Source organism: Cibotium barometz, chromosome 31, assembly GCF_041138505.1.
Source record: "Cibotium barometz isolate CiBa-2024 chromosome 31, ASM4113850v1, whole genome shotgun sequence".
NCBI classification, from domain to species: domain Eukaryota; kingdom Viridiplantae; phylum Streptophyta; class Polypodiopsida; order Cyatheales; family Cibotiaceae; genus Cibotium; species Cibotium barometz.
This window is the reverse complement of record NC_141076.1, coordinates 40361031-40379318: the sequence shown is the minus strand read 5'-3', so window position 1 is coordinate 40379318 and position 18288 is coordinate 40361031. Positions and strand designations below refer to the sequence as shown.

At 42.7% G+C, this 18288-nt stretch overlaps 1 protein-coding gene across 3 annotated transcripts in view; it reads left to right on the top strand.

Annotated features, from left to right (window-relative positions):
- The window catches only part of LOC147620858 (putative 6-phosphogluconolactonase 1), a 104148-nt gene that overhangs the window by 83466 nt on the left and 2394 nt on the right, over positions 1 to 18288 (top strand). For all 3 annotated transcript variants that reach the window (XM_086825125.1, XM_086825126.1, XM_086825124.1), the window contains exons 4-6: positions 5774 to 5877; positions 6263 to 6326; positions 6424 to 6585. In XM_086825125.1, the coding sequence (XP_086681251.1) occupies positions 5774 to 5877; positions 6263 to 6326; positions 6424 to 6585 (330 nt within the window). The remainder of the gene's footprint in view (positions 1 to 5773; positions 5878 to 6262; positions 6327 to 6423; positions 6586 to 18288) is intronic.

The window sequence follows — 18288 nt, the reverse complement described above, 5'->3', positions numbered from 1 at the left end:
AGCATAGAAGGCAATTGGATATCTAAGAAAATGATTTGATATTGCTGAAATTTGAGAAAGCCAGGCTTAGTAAGAGACCTGGTAAGGAGGGAGCATGTTCTAAGCTCTCTACTAGGTATTATGGACCCTTCAAAGTGATCAAAAAGATAAATGATGTGGCTTTCCGGCTTTCTTTACCAGATCATTGGAAGATACACAATGCATTCCATGTGAGCCTCTTACGCAAGTATGTGGGACCTCCACCTGTGGAACCAGTTTTAGAGGATCCACCAGAAGTGGAGAGCTGGAAGAGGTTTTGCAACCCAAATAAATTGTCTTTCATAAAGAGCGTAAACTTGCAGGTGGCAAGCTACAAAGACTCTATCTTGTGAAATTCAAGAATTATTATCCCATGGATGCAAAGTGGATGGATGAAGCTTACTTTCAGGAGTATCTGCAGCTCCTTTGAACATACTTGGAAGCATTTTAGTTGCGGTCAACTATTCAGAAGGAGGGGGATGTCACTATTTGGGCATTCTCTGCGCTTCAGGCTTATGGATGAGTTCCATGAGATGGACTGGCATGGTCGAGAACTTGTTGTCAACACCAAGAGCTAGTAGGCTGGGGATGTAGATCCGCGCCCGTACCCAGAATATGGTACCATGGGATACTAACTAAATGAAACGGGAAACTGTTCCATGGTGCATTCTTGCATTGCATGTATGCATGTAAGGTTGAACCTGTTATCGCACGAACTGTTTTCATGAGTTGGGGATGCCCTCTTGTGAACCGTGCAAGTGAAATTGTCTTTTGACCTTGCTTGTGGGCTGTAGACAGGTGGTAAGAATACTACTTTACTCTATGTTGCTCATTTTATGAGCAAATGAGTTTTGCAGGTCCACACTTCATTAAAGTTTGGGTGGACAATTCATAAAGAGGTTGGACCAGTTTCCACTCCCGGTCAGCGAGGCACATATTCAGGCACCTTTTTTTCATGTTATGAGCTTTGGGCAGCCTCCCACATGTCAAGAGGAGGGATGGTTTGGATGGGTGGCCCAATAGGCACCCTCCACTCATCCTCTACATGTTTTGAAAGCTTATCTTTTCTCTCTCTCCTCTCTCTAGAAGTGGGCGCCAACCATATGGGGGCTTCTCTTTTCATTTTTGGACACACACGAATGGGAAGGTTGATTTTCTTCATTTTCATGATTCCCATAACCATGAAAGCTTGAGAAATCTTATTTACTACTTATATAGTCTCCATATGATCACCAATATGCAAAATTCCTCTTCTATTAAAGTATTCTATCGCCCCAAAGTTTCTGTAAACCCTAATTTACAAAAACCCTAATTCTGTCAGAAACTCTAATTTCAGAAACATAATTTTGGGGAAACCATAATACATCTATAGCCCTCTGCTTTGGCCATCTTTTGCACCCAAAGCCCCAATTTTGGAGTCCGAATACCTGTTGAAAACCCTACTTTACAGAAACCCTAATTTCAGCCAAGAGTGGAAATGGACCCCTGGAAGCATGGACATCAACCATACGATGGTTGTACTCAAAGGTAAGAAGTAGAATTGCAGTAAGAGCTCATTTAAGCTCTCTCACTTACTCAAGATCCGAATACTAGTCATTATGGTCCTATGTCTTGGTCTTGGCACACACAATGTTTGTGTATGGATGCCAATGGAGCATAGTTGCATTTGATTAGCTATGAGGAGTGAGACTATGAAATCAAATGGAAGCTATGGAAGCAATCAACCGCATGAACAACCATGTTTGCAATGTTGTTTTCGTTTGCATGAATGCCTATGGATAGTTTGGCATGTAAATGCCCGTGAAGCTTGTAACAGGAACTTTGATAATACAATCTATTACAAGGGGGGTTGGCCCTTTCCGGCCCTAGTGAGTGTGCAAATGATTTTAATTTTCAGCTTTGTTAAGCTTCATTTTGTGGTGCCGTTTTTAACTTGTTTAATTGTGTTAATTACTTAAAGTGTAAGGCAAGATTCTGCTCAATCCCAAACGGGGGAGTCTCAGTGCTTTTTCTTTTTTCCATAAGTGGCTGAGTGTGCCCAAAATATGTGCTTTTATGTTTTTCCCAGCTTGCTTCCCAAGTTAAAGCTAGGGGCCTTCTTCTGTCCACTTAAACATGCCCAAAATAATAATAGGTCCAGCCCGTCTTTAATGATGTGTGAACACAGTGACTTGTAAACATTATAAGTCACTTTTATGATTGAATTTCCATGCTACTCATGCACTGTAGCCATCTATCAAGCCAAACTTTTCCAATGAATGCTTCAGCTTTCTTCTACGGAAAATCCCTGTTCTCACCTTGGCTTTGTTCAGTGCATGGGTTCTCCCCAAAACACTGATCAAGACTGGTGAAGGGACCAAATGGTCACATCTCCTCCGTCTTATAAAACAGTTGTCCACTATTGTATAAACTTGATACCATTGGAATACTCTTCAAGTATAGCAAATCCACTGCCAACCAATATAATCCGGGCATTAAAGCCATAAGTCCAGATCCACTGTAACCAAAGGCAACTATGGGCACAAGAGCCAAGCGTATCAAAAAACAAACTTTAACCATATCACGAGGCAAGAACTCTGATAATAACTAGACACAGGTACAAAAGCCAACTGTTCCCAAATATTCATTAATCCATAAGTAGCTTTAAACTTGCAAAGGAAATTAAGCTGAATACATTGTAGGCCACAAAACATCTTACCATGTCATTGGATTGCATAAGAGCAACGCTCCTATGATCCATACACATGCCCAAGCCTAACATGCTTCACATGTCCATATGGTTTACCAAGGCAACAACCCTTCCATGAAACCATATATGCTCGCCAAGGTTTCCCCTTTCGATGAGACTTTACTCACTAGGGTCACCGACCCTTCCACGAGTTCATGAAATACTCATTGGACAGAGTTACCAACTCTTCCATGAATTCATGAAATACTCGCTGGGTAGAGTCACCAATTGTTCTATGAGTTTATAGAGTCAATAATCAGAGTCATGAACTCTTTTGACTCATTAGAGTCACTACTCATTGGACAGAGTCACGAACTCTTCCATGAGTTCAGATTCTCACTCACCAGAGTCACCAACTCTTCCATGAGTGCAAATACTTACTCACGAGAGTCACCAACTCTTCCATGAGTGCAGTATAATATAAGATAGGAATGAATCACAGGCATAGAGATCCTGGTTCTCCATAAGTATGCCTATGATAGATAGTTTTACTTGCATTTTGGCCGAAGATAGAAATCCATAGGAAAATCCTCGATCCATGAGATATCCACGAATTCCATAAATCCACTATATCCCAAAAAACTGAATTCGAGAACTGACGCCAATATAATTGTCATGTGCATGGCATATGCACAGTCATAATGATAGGAGCGCCAAAGAAATCCAGTAAATTCTCATTGCAGATAGATGAATGACTCCGTATCTATAGAATACCAAAATCATGAATCTTTGCCGCCAAGAAGAGAGAGAGATATCTGAATTGCTCAAAGTATCTATCCTACAACACATATCAACAAGTAGAGGATTCTTCTTGCACAAACATGCAAGAGTAAAAACATATATTCAACCAAAAACTGAATATAGATTTATTTCGAAAGAATTTCATATACAAAGCCAAAAATACTTAGCTGATAGAAAGGATACTGGCAAAAGTACACAACTGAGGTGTACGCAAAATAGCATCCTTTGTACGACATTTTACACCTTGATGCGAGGCTAAAATCCGCTAATCTATAATTCAAGCGGAGCCTCAACATCATCATAGTGTGTGATCTTTGATTGAGGGCAAAAAATTGTCATATGACCTACTACTCCACAATTTGTACACGTAGGCTACCACGGATGCTGTTTCACACTAGCTCGGGGTTTCCTTCCAAGTGCTACACTTCCCTGAAACTCAAGAGGAAGAGAAGGATCTGGGTGAGGATCTTCGGTCTTCAGCTCTTCCTCACGAGATGTCACAGAAGGCAAGCGGGGCGGCTTCTTTACATAGCATGAATGCTCATCCAGATCCTCAGGTGTGCATTTCTTGTATTACCGTTAGGCTATACCTCGCTGTCACCATTCTAATAAAACTCCTTCTGGGCATCCAAGATCTTCTAGAATGTTGTAGCCATATGCTCGAACAGTGTTTTTATGTCTATCCCAACAAAGCTGTTCTGTCCATAGTATAGAAGTGAAAGAAAACTATAAATATCTTCCGAGTCTTTCCTAAAATCTTTGCCCTTTTCCAAACAGCTGCGCTTTGATGCCATTGTAACCGATCGGGGACTCGACCGACACTCCAAATACCAACAGAACTTGGAAACACAGCGGAAGAACCACAAATAAAATAACAACACCGCATTGAGCCGGACGGCTGCCCCCTGTAGGAACTTCTTTATTCAAATAGAAGCTTTTACAAGAACCCAAGGTGCGGGTGCAAACATGCACCGGATATTCCACAAAGCATGAGCAGAACTCATGCTCAGATTTCAATCTAGAGCCAAGATACAAACGGCACCATAATTTGTCCAAAAGCTGTCCAAAAAAACAGTCACAAAATCAGCCCCAAACACAGCCCATTGTACGGCCTCTGAGAAAATTCACCACTGTACGGCCTGCCTCAATCGCAGCCAATAGAGAGAGAGAATCAGCTTCTGCTGCAACTAGTCGGCGAAGAGATAGAGAGAGAGAACAATGTGTGGCCAGCACTGGAAGTAGAGAGAGAGAGAGAAGCTGCACTGTACGGCCAGCTCTGCCCGACCAGGGCACAAGAGAGAGAGAAAACAGGTCGACTGCCTGCTGCTGTGCGGCCAGCGCTTGAAGACCACCAGGTGCGTTTGCTATAGGGCCAGCACTGAGAGGGGAGAGAGAGAAAGCTGCTGCCATTCAGGAGATGTGAGCGCCTGCTGATGATTGAAAGAGAAGCCTCTCCCAGCTTTTTATAAAGTCGACCAGCCCTACTTTTGGCTTGTGCTTTTCTCTTTTTGCCACAAGTGGCTGAGTGCGCCCAAAATATTTGCTTTTATGCTTTTCCCATCTTGCTCCCCATGTTTAAGCTAGGCGTCTCCTTCTGTCCACGTAAACATGCCCAAAATAATAATAAGTCCAGCCCATCTTTAATGATGTGTGAACACAGTGACTTGTAAACATTACAAGTCACTTTTATGATTAAATTCCCATTCTGCTCATGTTCTTTAGCCATCTTTCAGGCCAAACTTTTCCAATGAATGCTTCAGCTTTCTTTTGTGGAAAATCCCTATTATCACCTTGGCTCTGCTCAATGTGTGGGCTTGCCCCAAAACACTAATCAAGACTGGTGAAGGGACCAAATGGTGTCAGACTCAGCAAAAAAAAAGGGTCGTCATGCTCAAATACTGAGCCTGGTCAAGTTGCAATACAAGATGCTCATGGTCACATACCGGGCAGTTAGAGGCAAACCTGGGCATATTTAAACATTTTCCTTTGCACACATTTCCTGTACAATTTTGGTCTCTTGCGACCTCCTTTTAAGGCTCCGCACTCTCAATTCCCTTAGCATTGGAATTTGGGTTTGCTTGTTTTGAGTTCCTGCCTTTGTGTGGTTCTATGCAGTATGGATTTGGAGCTTGATGTAAGTTTGTTTCTTTAATTTCACCACGAATCAATGCACTAAAATCAAGTATGTAAGAAATAACCTACCAGTTGGAGTTCCTCATTTCTCTTTTAAGTGCTGTTTTTTCTTTGCGATCAATGCTTGAAGCGAGTTATTATTATGAAGGGCAGGGAACATTCTTATCGAAGGCCAAGATACCCAAAGAGCAGATTCATTCCATAAGATACACGGAGGATGCAAGTGTGGTTGCTAAAAGATACGACCATTTGATGAGGTATGCACAAACGAGATTTGATTACTCATACAAAGGCTTATGTTGTTTCAATTACGAGGACAGAAATCGTGAAAATATAAATATATAAATATACAAGTCAAATTGTATTTTACATTATGTTAAATTATGTATAGTATATTTTATATATCATAATGTTTTGAGCTATATCATATATAATATATACTATATGCTATAACATATAGTATATTATAATACTGATAAAATTATACTCTATATAATAGTATGCTAGTAGACTATTTTATATTATAACATATTAGACTATACTTTACTAAACTTTACTGTGTTATAATATGCTAAGCTATTATATCATGTATGATCATTGTATACTCTCTCTAATAATTGCTATTAGTGAAATGATGTGCAGAGATTTGGTAAAGATGGAAGTTCTAAGTAAAGATTTATCGGGACATTTTCCCAGCTTTGATATGGTAAGTTGGATTTCAATGCCATATATTTATTATGGAGCACTGCAAAGTTATTTTCTTTGGTGCACTGGATTTTTGAGAATGCATGCTTTGGGTGCAGATTCTGCTGGGCATTGGACCAGATGGTCATGTTGCTTCATTGTTTCCAAACAGCCTGGCCTTGGCAACGGAAAAAGAATGTGTTGTGGCAGTTCTGCATTCTCCAAAGCCTCCACCTCAAAGAATAACAATGACACTACCATGTATAAATGCTGCTTCTCATGTAAGTCTTGATTATGAAGACTTTCCTACCAGTGTTTTGCTATGCGTGGACGGTTCAGAATATAGTTGCTTTAAGTCCTACTTTTCTTACTATGTAAGAATATAGTTGCTTTAAGTCCTACTTTTCTTACTATGTAGCATTAGGAAGAGAGGAAATATTCATAAGGTTTAAACAAGATGTTTGGGTAGAGGACAAGTTTGACTCATCCACAGCTGCTGTTGTGCTTGAAAAGCTTTGAGATGCGGTAATTTATGCCTCCATGTTGGGTAATCCTCTTCACAGCCCTTAACTAGCTTTTTTTTGCTTTCAAAACACAATTCCGATTGCCTTGCTAGATGCTTTGTCCTACGTGTTTTAGATGCTTGGTCCTCTTTCAGTTGGTTCTTGTCTCCACTTAATGATGTGTAACAACATTTTTGTGACCAAAGCTAAATTCTCGATTCTTCATTTGTACCGGAAACAATGGTTGCAAATGAGCAAGCTGCAACATCCATGTGTAAACTTTTAAGACCGGAGAGACATTTAAAGTCTTTGGCTTTAATGTTCTCCATCCCTCATGGCCTTTGGTCCCCGAGTGAGTGATAACGATTGTGGTGAAGGTGGGGCAAGCAATATCTAAGGAGTTTCTGGAAAGTTGGTTGTGGACATTTAGGAAAGTTTTTCTTAGGCTTTCCAAATAATACGATTGATAAGAGGCATACTGGTTTCCTTCCTTAAAACATGTTTGGAGTTACATCTATATAACATATATAGCAGGTGTTATTGGTTTTACACAAGAAACTATTTCTGGTAAAACTTGTATGTCCCAAGCTAACGGCTTTGGAGTGATGATGGCGGGCCTCTTCATTCTGCGTTGCATCCACCACTATTTTCTGTTGTGGTACATTTTGTAAGGAATGAAGAGCTATAGCTCTTATAGAGTGTGCAGTATGAGATAGAGCGAGAGTAGATAAGGAAAACACGACTACACATGAACAAGTGTTTGTAGTAATGAGCAAAAAGTTGAATGTATACAAAGGGGCTGAGAATCACTCTCAGCAAGAACGCTAATAGTGAACAGTAAAGCTATGAATCTCTCAAAGCACTAAACTGAATTCACGATTTTTACATGTGGCACATGGGCCATTTTATACACATGCTAAGTAGGTTGAGCTGATGAGGTGGCTGCCTTTGACTGCTGGCCAACCCGCCACATCATCGATGACATCATTGTGCTGACATCATCATGCTGGCCTCTCGCTGACATCATCCTGTTGACCTCATCACTTACATCATTCATCATCTTGTTGACCTCATCACTTACATCATCACTTACATCATTCATCATCTTGTTGACCTCATCACTTACATCATCAGCTGATGTCATCTGCCGTGTCATCAAGTGACACATCATGAGGTTGCCACATCAGTATGCCATGGCAGTCCACGTGGCCACCATCCATGATATTGTCCGCCAGTGGAGTCATATCCACAGACATCTCCTGTTCACCTGCAACAAGTACAATGGCTAGAAATCATAATAAGTGATTAAATACCCTTGCCTTCAGTATTTCTTCGCGATGGAAGCCTCCAAAACAATCCCCAACAGCCGGTATTCTTCATGGGCAGCCTTCAACAGAGAGAGAAAGAGAGTAGCCATCATTAGGGAAGCCTTCAACGGTGGTAGAGGCTAGTGTGCAGCAAGAGAGCCTCCATTAATGAAGAGAGAGGGCTCCAATTTATAGATTTGGGCCTCCCATGAGCTAAAATGGCAAGAGAAGGCTACGATGACAAGTGGAGAGCCACACAATAGCTGAAGTGACAAGTGTGAGGCCACTTGTCTCACTTTGATCCACTTTCTAACAAATGTCAGGCCACTTGTCTCACTTTGGTCCACCTCCTTGCCACATGTCCCAATCTAAGAGATGGGTCCTTCCATAAACTTTATCTCTAAAAATATCCCAACTGGTAGACATTCCGTCATAGGCACTTTGCCAACTCTTGGTATCTGCTCAATTCCAGATGTAATGACGCGAACAGAATTTCCATCGAAGTCGGGCAAACTCTCCTAAATTTTAGGAGTGTGGTCCTTTGTATTCTAGGATAATCCCCCATTCCCAAAGCTTGTACTTTCCAAATATTTAAACATCCTGGAGTCCACCAGACCCCTTTCAGACTGGGAAATGTCCAGGGTGGTGACATCCTCCCCAGCTTCTTAAAAGTTGTCCGCAACTTTAAGCTTCAAGCCATATATGCAAGATATAATCATGTCCCATCGATTGGGCGAGACGAGACAGTCTCAAAAATCCAATATAACTGAAGAATCCATGTCCCAAAGAAATGGGCAAGACTAAATAAGTCTCCATAATACCAATATCAAAATCATGTCCCAAGATAAATGGGCGAGACAAAAACAGTCCCATAAGTCCAGATATCATAATCATGTCCCAAGTGAATGGGTGAGACGAATCAGTCCCATAAGTCGAGATATCATAATCCATGTCCCAACTCCCAAGTAAATGGGCGAGACAAAATAAGTCTCCTGCCAACAAGACATCGGTCCACATGACGGTTGGCATAGACATAAGTCCCGTCATGTCCACTTTACCACTTGCACTCCATGTTGGTACTCTGACCACACACCTTGGATGAGAGGTGGGCTCAAGTAACAAGATAAAACAATCACTCGTCTCGCAGGCATAGATAACCTGGTGTTCCATAAGCATTTTTGCTACACATAGTTTATAGGCATTTCGGCCACCAATAGTTTGTAGGCATTTCAGTCACCAACTCACACTACCCTCTCAAGTGCCCATGTTCCCTTCCATCTGCTCTCTATTGTTCCACCCACACATGGTAGAAACAATCTTCAAGAGAACACTACACAGGGTATGTTGTGCTTGTCACTACCCTTTGAAGTGCCCATGTTCCCTTCCATCTGCTCTCTATTGTTCCACCCACACATGGTAGAAATAATCTTCAAGAGAGCACGTAGGACAAGAGAACACTACACAGGGTATGTGAATCATGAGTTTCATAAGTCCAATGCATCCCAAATAAAGGGAGCCAAAAGGAATAATCCATCCCAGTAAAAGGGAGTCATAAACATAATCCATAAACCTGAGGATGGATCCAAATCCCTAGAAAAGAAGTCCAAGAATCCATAGACCTGTATACCATAATCCTTGTATACCATAACTCTTACCACATACTCTGTGCTAACCACACACCTTGGAGTAGAGGTGGACTTTATCCATAAAAGCATCATATCCATGAGATATCCAAAGATTTCTTCTCTATAAACTCGGACAGATTCGTCCATAGAAATTGCTTGTGAAGCCCAATATCTATATAAATCTCGTCCAAGAAAGAAATCTCCATGGATATAATCCATCCCAATAAAGGGAGCCATGAAAAGAATTCATCCCATTAAAGGGAGCCATAAACAATGTTTCCCTGAAACCATCTCAAGGCAAACAACACCACCTTTCTCCTTGCATAGCTATACAAGGGTTAGTGAACATCAAAAACACTTCATAGCAAAAGCACTAACTTTGCAAACTCAAAGTATACTTAGCTTTTCTTTGCCAGATTGGTCATGAAGCCAAAAAGAAATATCTCATCACCATATCCTTAAGATATCCTGCGATATATCTCCATATAGCTTGCCTATAAGCTTGATAATATAATCCACAACATCCATATGGAAAGAGTGCTAAACGTGTGCACATAAAGCCAACTCCATACTTCCAAGATAAAATTCTGTGAATTCATAAATCCTTAGATCAACAAGCTGTCTACTGCTCATGCTCTTGCTTCATAAGCTATGAAGCGGCTGGCCATGCTTAACAGCAATGATGGTAAGTGTGGTCCCCACTTGAGATCTTTTCTCTTCCTTATTGATAGAAGGAAGCCTCCGCTTCCATGAAAGCCTATGCTCTGATACCAATGAAACTCGCGGCGGGTGCCCGGGAGACTAGGGCCTTTGACACACTTGTTGATATGATCAATGCATATTAAAACATTTAAACATGGCCACAGCCTTAACACATATCCATCATCACTTTGCATAAAACATAAAGCTCGACAAAACATCCACAAATGCTGAAAATGGAGCTTGCACATGTGACACCGCATAGAGGCCGGAATGGGCCGACTCCCTCCTTGGAGTATTTTATTACCCAAGGAGAATAATATCATGTACAAGCTTTGAGGGCCTTACTCTCCCCACGAGAGATGCCGGATTATCCATATACATATGCCATAACACAGCCCAACACAAGGCAACTGAGCCGGAACATAGGCTGTAGAAATGCCGAGCCAACAATATAATCCATATACCTCCGTGTGGGTACTGATTCTTCCCCAAAAACCACGGGTCTTCATGCAATAGAGCTGCTACAGCAAGTACAACTCTCCATTCAGCCGGTACAGCAGGTACAATGGCTGGTACAGCAAGTACAATGGCTGGTACAGGAGGTACAGTGGCTGGTACAGCCGGTACGGTGGCTGGTGCAACAAGTATAGCAAGTACAAATGCTGGTACAGCAGGTACAATGACTAGTATAGCAAGTATAGTGGCTGGTACAGCCGGTATGTCGGCTGGTACAGCTGGTACGATGGCTGGTACAGCTGGTACGATGGCTGGTACAGCAGGTACAGCAAGTACAAATGCTGGTGCAACAAGTACAATGGCTAGAAATCATAATAAGTGATTAAATACCCTTGCCTTCAGTATTTCTTCGCGATGGAAGCCTCCAAAACAGTCCCCAACAGCCGGTATTCTTCATGGGCAGCCTTCAAGAGAGAGAGAAAGAGAGTAGCCATCATTAGGGAAGCCTTCAACGGTGGTAGAGGCTAGTGTGCAGCAAGAGAGCCTCCATTAATGAAGAGAGAGGGCTCCAATTTATAGATTTGGGCCTCCCATGAGCTAAAATGGCAAGAGAAGGCTACGATGACAAGTGGAGAGCCACACAATAGCTGAAGTGACAAGTGTGAGGCCACTTGTCTCACTTTGATCCACTTTCTAACAAATGTCAGGCCACTTGTCTCACTTTGGTCCACCTCCTTGCCACATGTCCCAATCTAAGAGATGGGTCCTTCCATAAACTTTATCTCTAAAAATATCCCAACTGGTAGACATTCTGTCATAGGCACTTTGCCAACTCTTGGTATCTGCTCAATTCCAGATGTAATGATGCGAACAAAATTTCCATCGGAGTCGGGCAAACTCTCCTAAATTTTAGGAGTGTGGTCCTTTGTATTCTAGGATAATCCCCCATTCCCAAAGCTTGTACTTTCCAAATATTTAAACATCCTGGAGTCCACCAGACCCCTTTCAGACTGGGAAATGTCCAGGGTGGTGACATCCTCCCCAGCTTCTTAAAAGTTGTCCGCAACTTTAAGCTTCAAGCCATATATGCAAGAGAGCCTCCATTAATGAAGAGAGAGGGCTCCAATTTATAGATTTGGGCCTCCCATGAGCTAAAATGGCAAGAGAAGGCTACGATGACAAGTGGAGAGCCACACAATAGCTGAAGTGACAAGTGTGAGGCCACTTGTCTCACTTTGATCCACTTTCTAACAAATGTCAGGCCACTTGTCTCACTTTGGTCCACCTCCTTGCCACATGTCCCAATCTAAGAGATGGGTCCTTCCATAAACTTTATCTCTAAAAATATCCCAACTGGTAGACATTCTGTCATAGGCACTTTGCCAACTCTTGGTATCTGCTCAATTCCAGATGTAATGATGCGAACAAAATTTCCATCGGAGTCGGGCAAACTCTCCTAAATTTTAGGAGTGTGGTCCTTTGTATTCTAGGATAATCCCCCATTCCCAAAGCTTGTACTTTCCAAATATTTAAACATCCTGGAGTCCACCAGACCCCTTTCAGACTGGGAAATGTCCAAGGTGGTGACATCCTCCCCAGCTTCTTAAAAGTTGTCCGCAACTTTTAGCTTCAAGCCATATATGCAAGATATAATCATGTCCCATCGATTGGGCGAGACGAGACAGTCTCAAAAATCCAATATAACTGAAGAATCCATGTCCCAAAGAAATGGGCGAGACTACATAGTCCCATAAGTCTCCATAATACCAATATCAAAATCATGTCCCAAGATAAATGGGCGAGACAAAAACAGTCCCATAAGTCCAGATATCATAATCATGTCCCAGGTGAATGGGCGAGACGAATCAGTCCCATAAGTCGAGATATCATAATCCATGTCCCAACTCCCAAGTAAATGGGCGAGACAAAATAAGTCTCCTGCCAACAAGACATCGGTCCACATGACGGTTGGCATAGACATAAGTCCCGTCATGTCCACTTTACCACTTGCACTCCATGTTGGTACTCTGACCACACACCTTGGATGAGAGGTGGGCTCAAGTAACAAGATAAAACAATCACTCGTCGCAGGCATAGATAACCTGGTGTTCCATAAGCATTTTTGCTACACATAGTTTATAGACATTTCGGCCATCAATAGTTTGTAGGCATTTCAGCCACCAACTCACACTACCCTCTCAAGTGCCCATGTTCCCTTCCATCTGCTCTCTATTGTTCCACCCACACATGGTAGAAACAATCTTCAAGAGAACACTACACAGGGTATGTTGTGCTTGTCACTACCCTTTGAAGTGCCCATGTTCCCTTCCATCTGCTCTCTATTGTTCCACCCACACATGGTAGAAATAATCTTCAAGAGAGCACGTAGGACAAGAGAACACTACACAGGGTATGTGAATCATGAGTTTCATAAGTCCAATGCATCCCAAATAAAGGGAGCCAAAAGGAATAATCCATCCCAGTAAAAGGGAGTCATAAACATAATCCATAAATCTGAGGATGGATCCAAATCCCTAGAAAAGAAGTCCAGGAATCCATAGACCTGTATACCATAATCCTTGTATACCATAACTCTTACCACATACTCTGTGCTAACCACACACCTTGGAGTAGAGGTGGACTTTATCCATAAAAGCATCATATCCATGAGATATCCAAAGATTTCTTCTCTATAAACTCGGACAGATTCGTCCATAGAAATTGCTTGTGAAGCCCAATATCTATATAAATCTCGTCCAAGAAAGAAATCTCCATGGATATAATCCATCCCAATAAAGGGAGCCATGAAAAGAATTCATCCCATTAAAGGGAGCCATAAACAATGTTTCCCTGAAACCATCTCAAGGCAAACAACACCACCTTTCTCCTTGCATAGCTATACAAGGGTTAGTGAACATCAAAAACACTTCATAGCAAAAGCACTAACTTTGCAAACTCAAAGTATACTTAGCTTTTCTTTGCCAGATTGGTCATGAAGCCAAAAAGAAATATCTCATCACCATATCGATATATCTCCATATAGCTTGCCTGTAAGCTTGATAATATAATCCACAATATCCATATGGAAAGAGTGCTAAACGTGTGCACATAAAGCCAACTCCATACTTCCAAGATAAAATTCTGTGAATTCATAAATCCTTAGATCAACAAGCTATCTACTGCTCATGCTCTTGCTTCATAAGCTATGAAGCGGCTGGCCATGCTTAACAGCAATGATGGTAAGTGTGGTCCCCACTTGAGATCTTTTCTCTTCCTTATTGATAGAAGGAAGCCTCCGCTTCCATGAAAGCCTATGCTCTGATACCAATGAAACTCGCGGCGGGTGCCCGGGAGACTAGGGCCTTTGACACACTTGTTGATACCATCAATGCATATTAAAACATTTAAACATGGCCACAGCCTTAACACATATCCATCATCACTTTGCATAAAACATAAAGCTGGACAAAACATCCACAAATGCTGAAAATGGAGCTTGCACGTGTGATACCGCATAGAGGCCGGAATGGGCCGACTCCCTCCTTGGAGTATTTTATTACCCAAGGAGAATAATATCATGTACAAGCTTTGAGGGCCTTACTCTCCCCACGAGAGATGCCGGATTATCCATATACATATGCCATAACACAGCCCAACACAAGGCAACTGAGCCGGAACATAGGCTGTAGAAATGCCGAGCCAACAATATAATCCATATACCTCCGTGTGGGTACTGATTCTTCCCCAAAAACCACGGGTCTTCATGCAATAGAGCTGGTACAACAAGTACAACTCTCCATTCAGCCGGTACAGTAGGTACAATGGCTGGTACAGCAAGTATAATGGCTGGTACAGCAGGTACAGTGGCTGGTACAGTCGGTACGGTGGCTAGTACAACAAGTATAGCAAGTATAAATGCTGGTACAGTAGGTACAATGACTAGTATAGCAAGTACAGTGGCTGGTACAGCCGGTATGTCGGCTGGTACAGCATGTACAGTGGCTGGTACAGCTGGTACGATGGCTGGTACAGCAGGTACAGCAAGTACAAATGCTGGTGCAACAAGTACAATGGCTAGAAATCATAATAAGTGATTAAATACCCTTGCCTTCAGTATTTCTTCGCGATGGAAGCCTCCAAAACAGTCCCCAACAGCCGATATTCTTCATGGGCAGCCTTCAAGAGAGAGAGAAAGAGAGTAGCCATCATTAGGGAAGCCTTCAACGGTGGTAGAGGCTAGTGTGCAGCAAGAGAGCCTCCATTAATGAAGAGAGAGGGCTCCAATTTATAGATTTGGGCCTCCCATGAGCTAAAATGGCAAGAGAAGGCTACGATGACAAGTGGAGAGCCACACAATAGCTGAAGTGACAAGTGTGAGGCCACTTGTCTCACTTTGATCCACTTTCTAACAAATGTCAGGCCACTTGTCTCACTTTGGTCCACCTCCTTGCCACATGTCCCAATCTAAGAGATGGGTCCTTCCATAAACTTTATCTCTAAAAATATCCCAACTGGTAGACATTCTGTCATAGGCACTTTGCCAACTCTTGGTATCTGCTCAATTCCAGATGTAATGACGCGAACAGAATTTCCATCGGAGTCGGGCAAACTCTCCTAAATTTTAGGAGTGTGGTCCTTTGTATTCTAGGATAATCCCCCATTCCCAAAGCTTGTACTTTCCAAATATTTAAACATCCTGGAGTCCACCAGACCCCTTTCAAACTGGGAAATGTCCAGGCTGGTGACAGATATCTTGGACACCTTTCCACAAGGCGCTCATGAGACTCTGACAAAGCTCTCCTCACAAAAACCAAGCCAAATCAATGCCATAAATCAATCCAAACATTCTCCAAATTGGCCCAAATCAACTCACTGTTCACGGCTTGTTCTGAGGGCAGACAAGAGAAGAAAAGCTGTGTAGTTTGACGGTACCAACCACCGAAGGGAACAACCCTTCCAGAGGAATGAAAACAGCCACTGTACAGCCTGTTTGCAGGCGGCCAGAAGAGGGAAAGAACTCTCAGCTGTATGAATTCTGTACGACTTGCTGCTGTACGGCCGGTCCCTTGCGAGAGTGTTGCTGTATGGCTACCAGTCGAGAGAAGGGGAGAGAGAACCAGCAGCTGTCGACCAGCTCAAAGGCGACCAGCAAAAGGCAGTAGCACACAGCTGCAACCACCAGCTCGAAGGCGGCCAAAATAGAGAGAGAGAGATAAAGAGAACCTGCTGCACCCGACTTGAGTGCCTGTGCGCATCCTCCAGAGCAGCCCCTTCCTCCTCCCTTTTATGATTCAGCCCAGCCCCCTTTAGTTAGAGTCGACCAGCCTAAAAAATATGGCTCCAGCCCCCAAAAAGCAAGTCAGCCAGCTAAAAGAAATGCTTGGGGAAGTCACTTTTAGCATCCTCAAACTTCCTGCCCGAGTTTTGTATGCTAGATTTGGCCCTCAACCATAGGCGCCTTCTTTTGTCTATGAATCCATGCCCAAATAAAAATATGTCCGGCCAAACTTTAATAATGTTTGAATGCATTGACTCATAAACCTTTTAAGTCACATAAATGATTAAAATCTTAAGATACTCATGCTTTGAGACCATCTTTCAGGCCTATCCATGCCAGTGAATCCTTCAGCTTAACCCCTTCTGTGGAGAATTCCCGTTCTCACCTTGGTTCCGTTATGTGTGTGGGCTTTTCCCAAAACACTGATCAAAGTTGGTGAAGGGACCAAATGGGGACATCCTCTCCGCCTTACAAGCAATTGTCCACAACTGTACGAGCCTGATACCACCAACATACTCGTCAAAAGTAGCAGATCCACTGCCAATCTATAGTATCCAACCATAGCCATAAAAAGAGATAATCGTCCCCAAAAAATGGGCGAGACTAGGCGAGTCTCCATAGATCCATAATCGTGTCCTAACATCCACGAAGTGGGCGGCTCCACCAGTTACACACTCCCAGTTGGATATCCATCCCTTACTACGGAGGAAGAGTTGGACTCAAATCCAAAATCCAATATATTCATAATGCAAGCATTGAAGCCAACCGTGTTCAAGATGATAACATAAGTCCAGATCCGGGATACGAAATCCGGGATACGAAGTCACATACAGGGACAAGAGCCAATCATATTGAGAAATAGACTTTACCGGCTATATCAATAATCAGACATAGGCACAAGAGCCAACCATGTTCCAAATATCCATAGATCCATAAGTGGCTAGAAATACCTGGAAAAAGAAAATAGATAGAATACATAGCCAAAAAACATCTTGTGATGCCATTGGAGTCCATATGTTGCATGCACGGAAGCCTTGCTGTATTGATCCACAACCCTAAGCCTGATTAAGAACATTGATGCTGAATTAAGATGATTAAGACATAGGAGAGAGAAGAGAGAGTATTTAGTGTCAGGGTTTTCTATGGTACAAAAAGGTAACTTAATGCTTGTACATGATGTAGGGCTATGGTCAGCCCCATAGAGGTGTTCTCCTTCTACATTAGTCTACTGGATGCTATCAATGAATGAGTGATTTATGAACTGAATGATCAACTCAATGACTTATGATTTGCTGAAAATTGTGGAATGCTTATATATGTGAGAAAGCTTCTGGTCGGCCAGCTGCCCTGTTGTTGGCCAGTATGCTGGACAAAATATTAGATAAATGCTGCACTTTTTCCTAATGTTGATGTGTTCCCACCTTGTCCTGGCCACCTTTGGGGTATCAGCCACCTGCAACAGGAGCACGTGAAGGTTGCCGACAGCATTGTGGAAGCTACCGACAGGTACTCCTACCTTCCCATGATGGTGATGCTTGATGTTCATGCTGATGTGATGCTGCTGAAGATGATAATGATGAAGATGCTTCTGCTGTTGATACTGAGGGTTCTACTAACGATGCTAATGGTAATGCTGATGAAGATGTTAACGATGATGATTCTGATGTTGCTGCTCTAATCAGGGATTAAGACAGTTCATGCCGAAGATTAGCCATGGCACGGGCGTGCACGTGACACCGTAAGGGCACCACCGCTATGATCCATACGCATGCCCAAGGCTAACATGTCCATCTCGTCACTGGAACCTCTGCCCTACACAAAAGTACAACTGCTTCACTAGGGCAACTACCTTTCCATGAAGCCAAGCATGCTCCCCAAGGTTTCCTCTTCCATGAGACTTCATTCACGGGGATTTCCCCTTCCACGATATTTCACTCACCAAGGCTACCACCCTCCCATGAGTGCTCATAATACTCACTAGGGTTAGCCCCTTCCGTGAGTTCATGCGACACTCATCAAGGCTACCACCCTTCCAGGAGTTCACAGAATCACTCACCAAGGCTACCACCCTTCCCTGAATAAATCCATCCATAGATGGCGTAGACACGGTCCT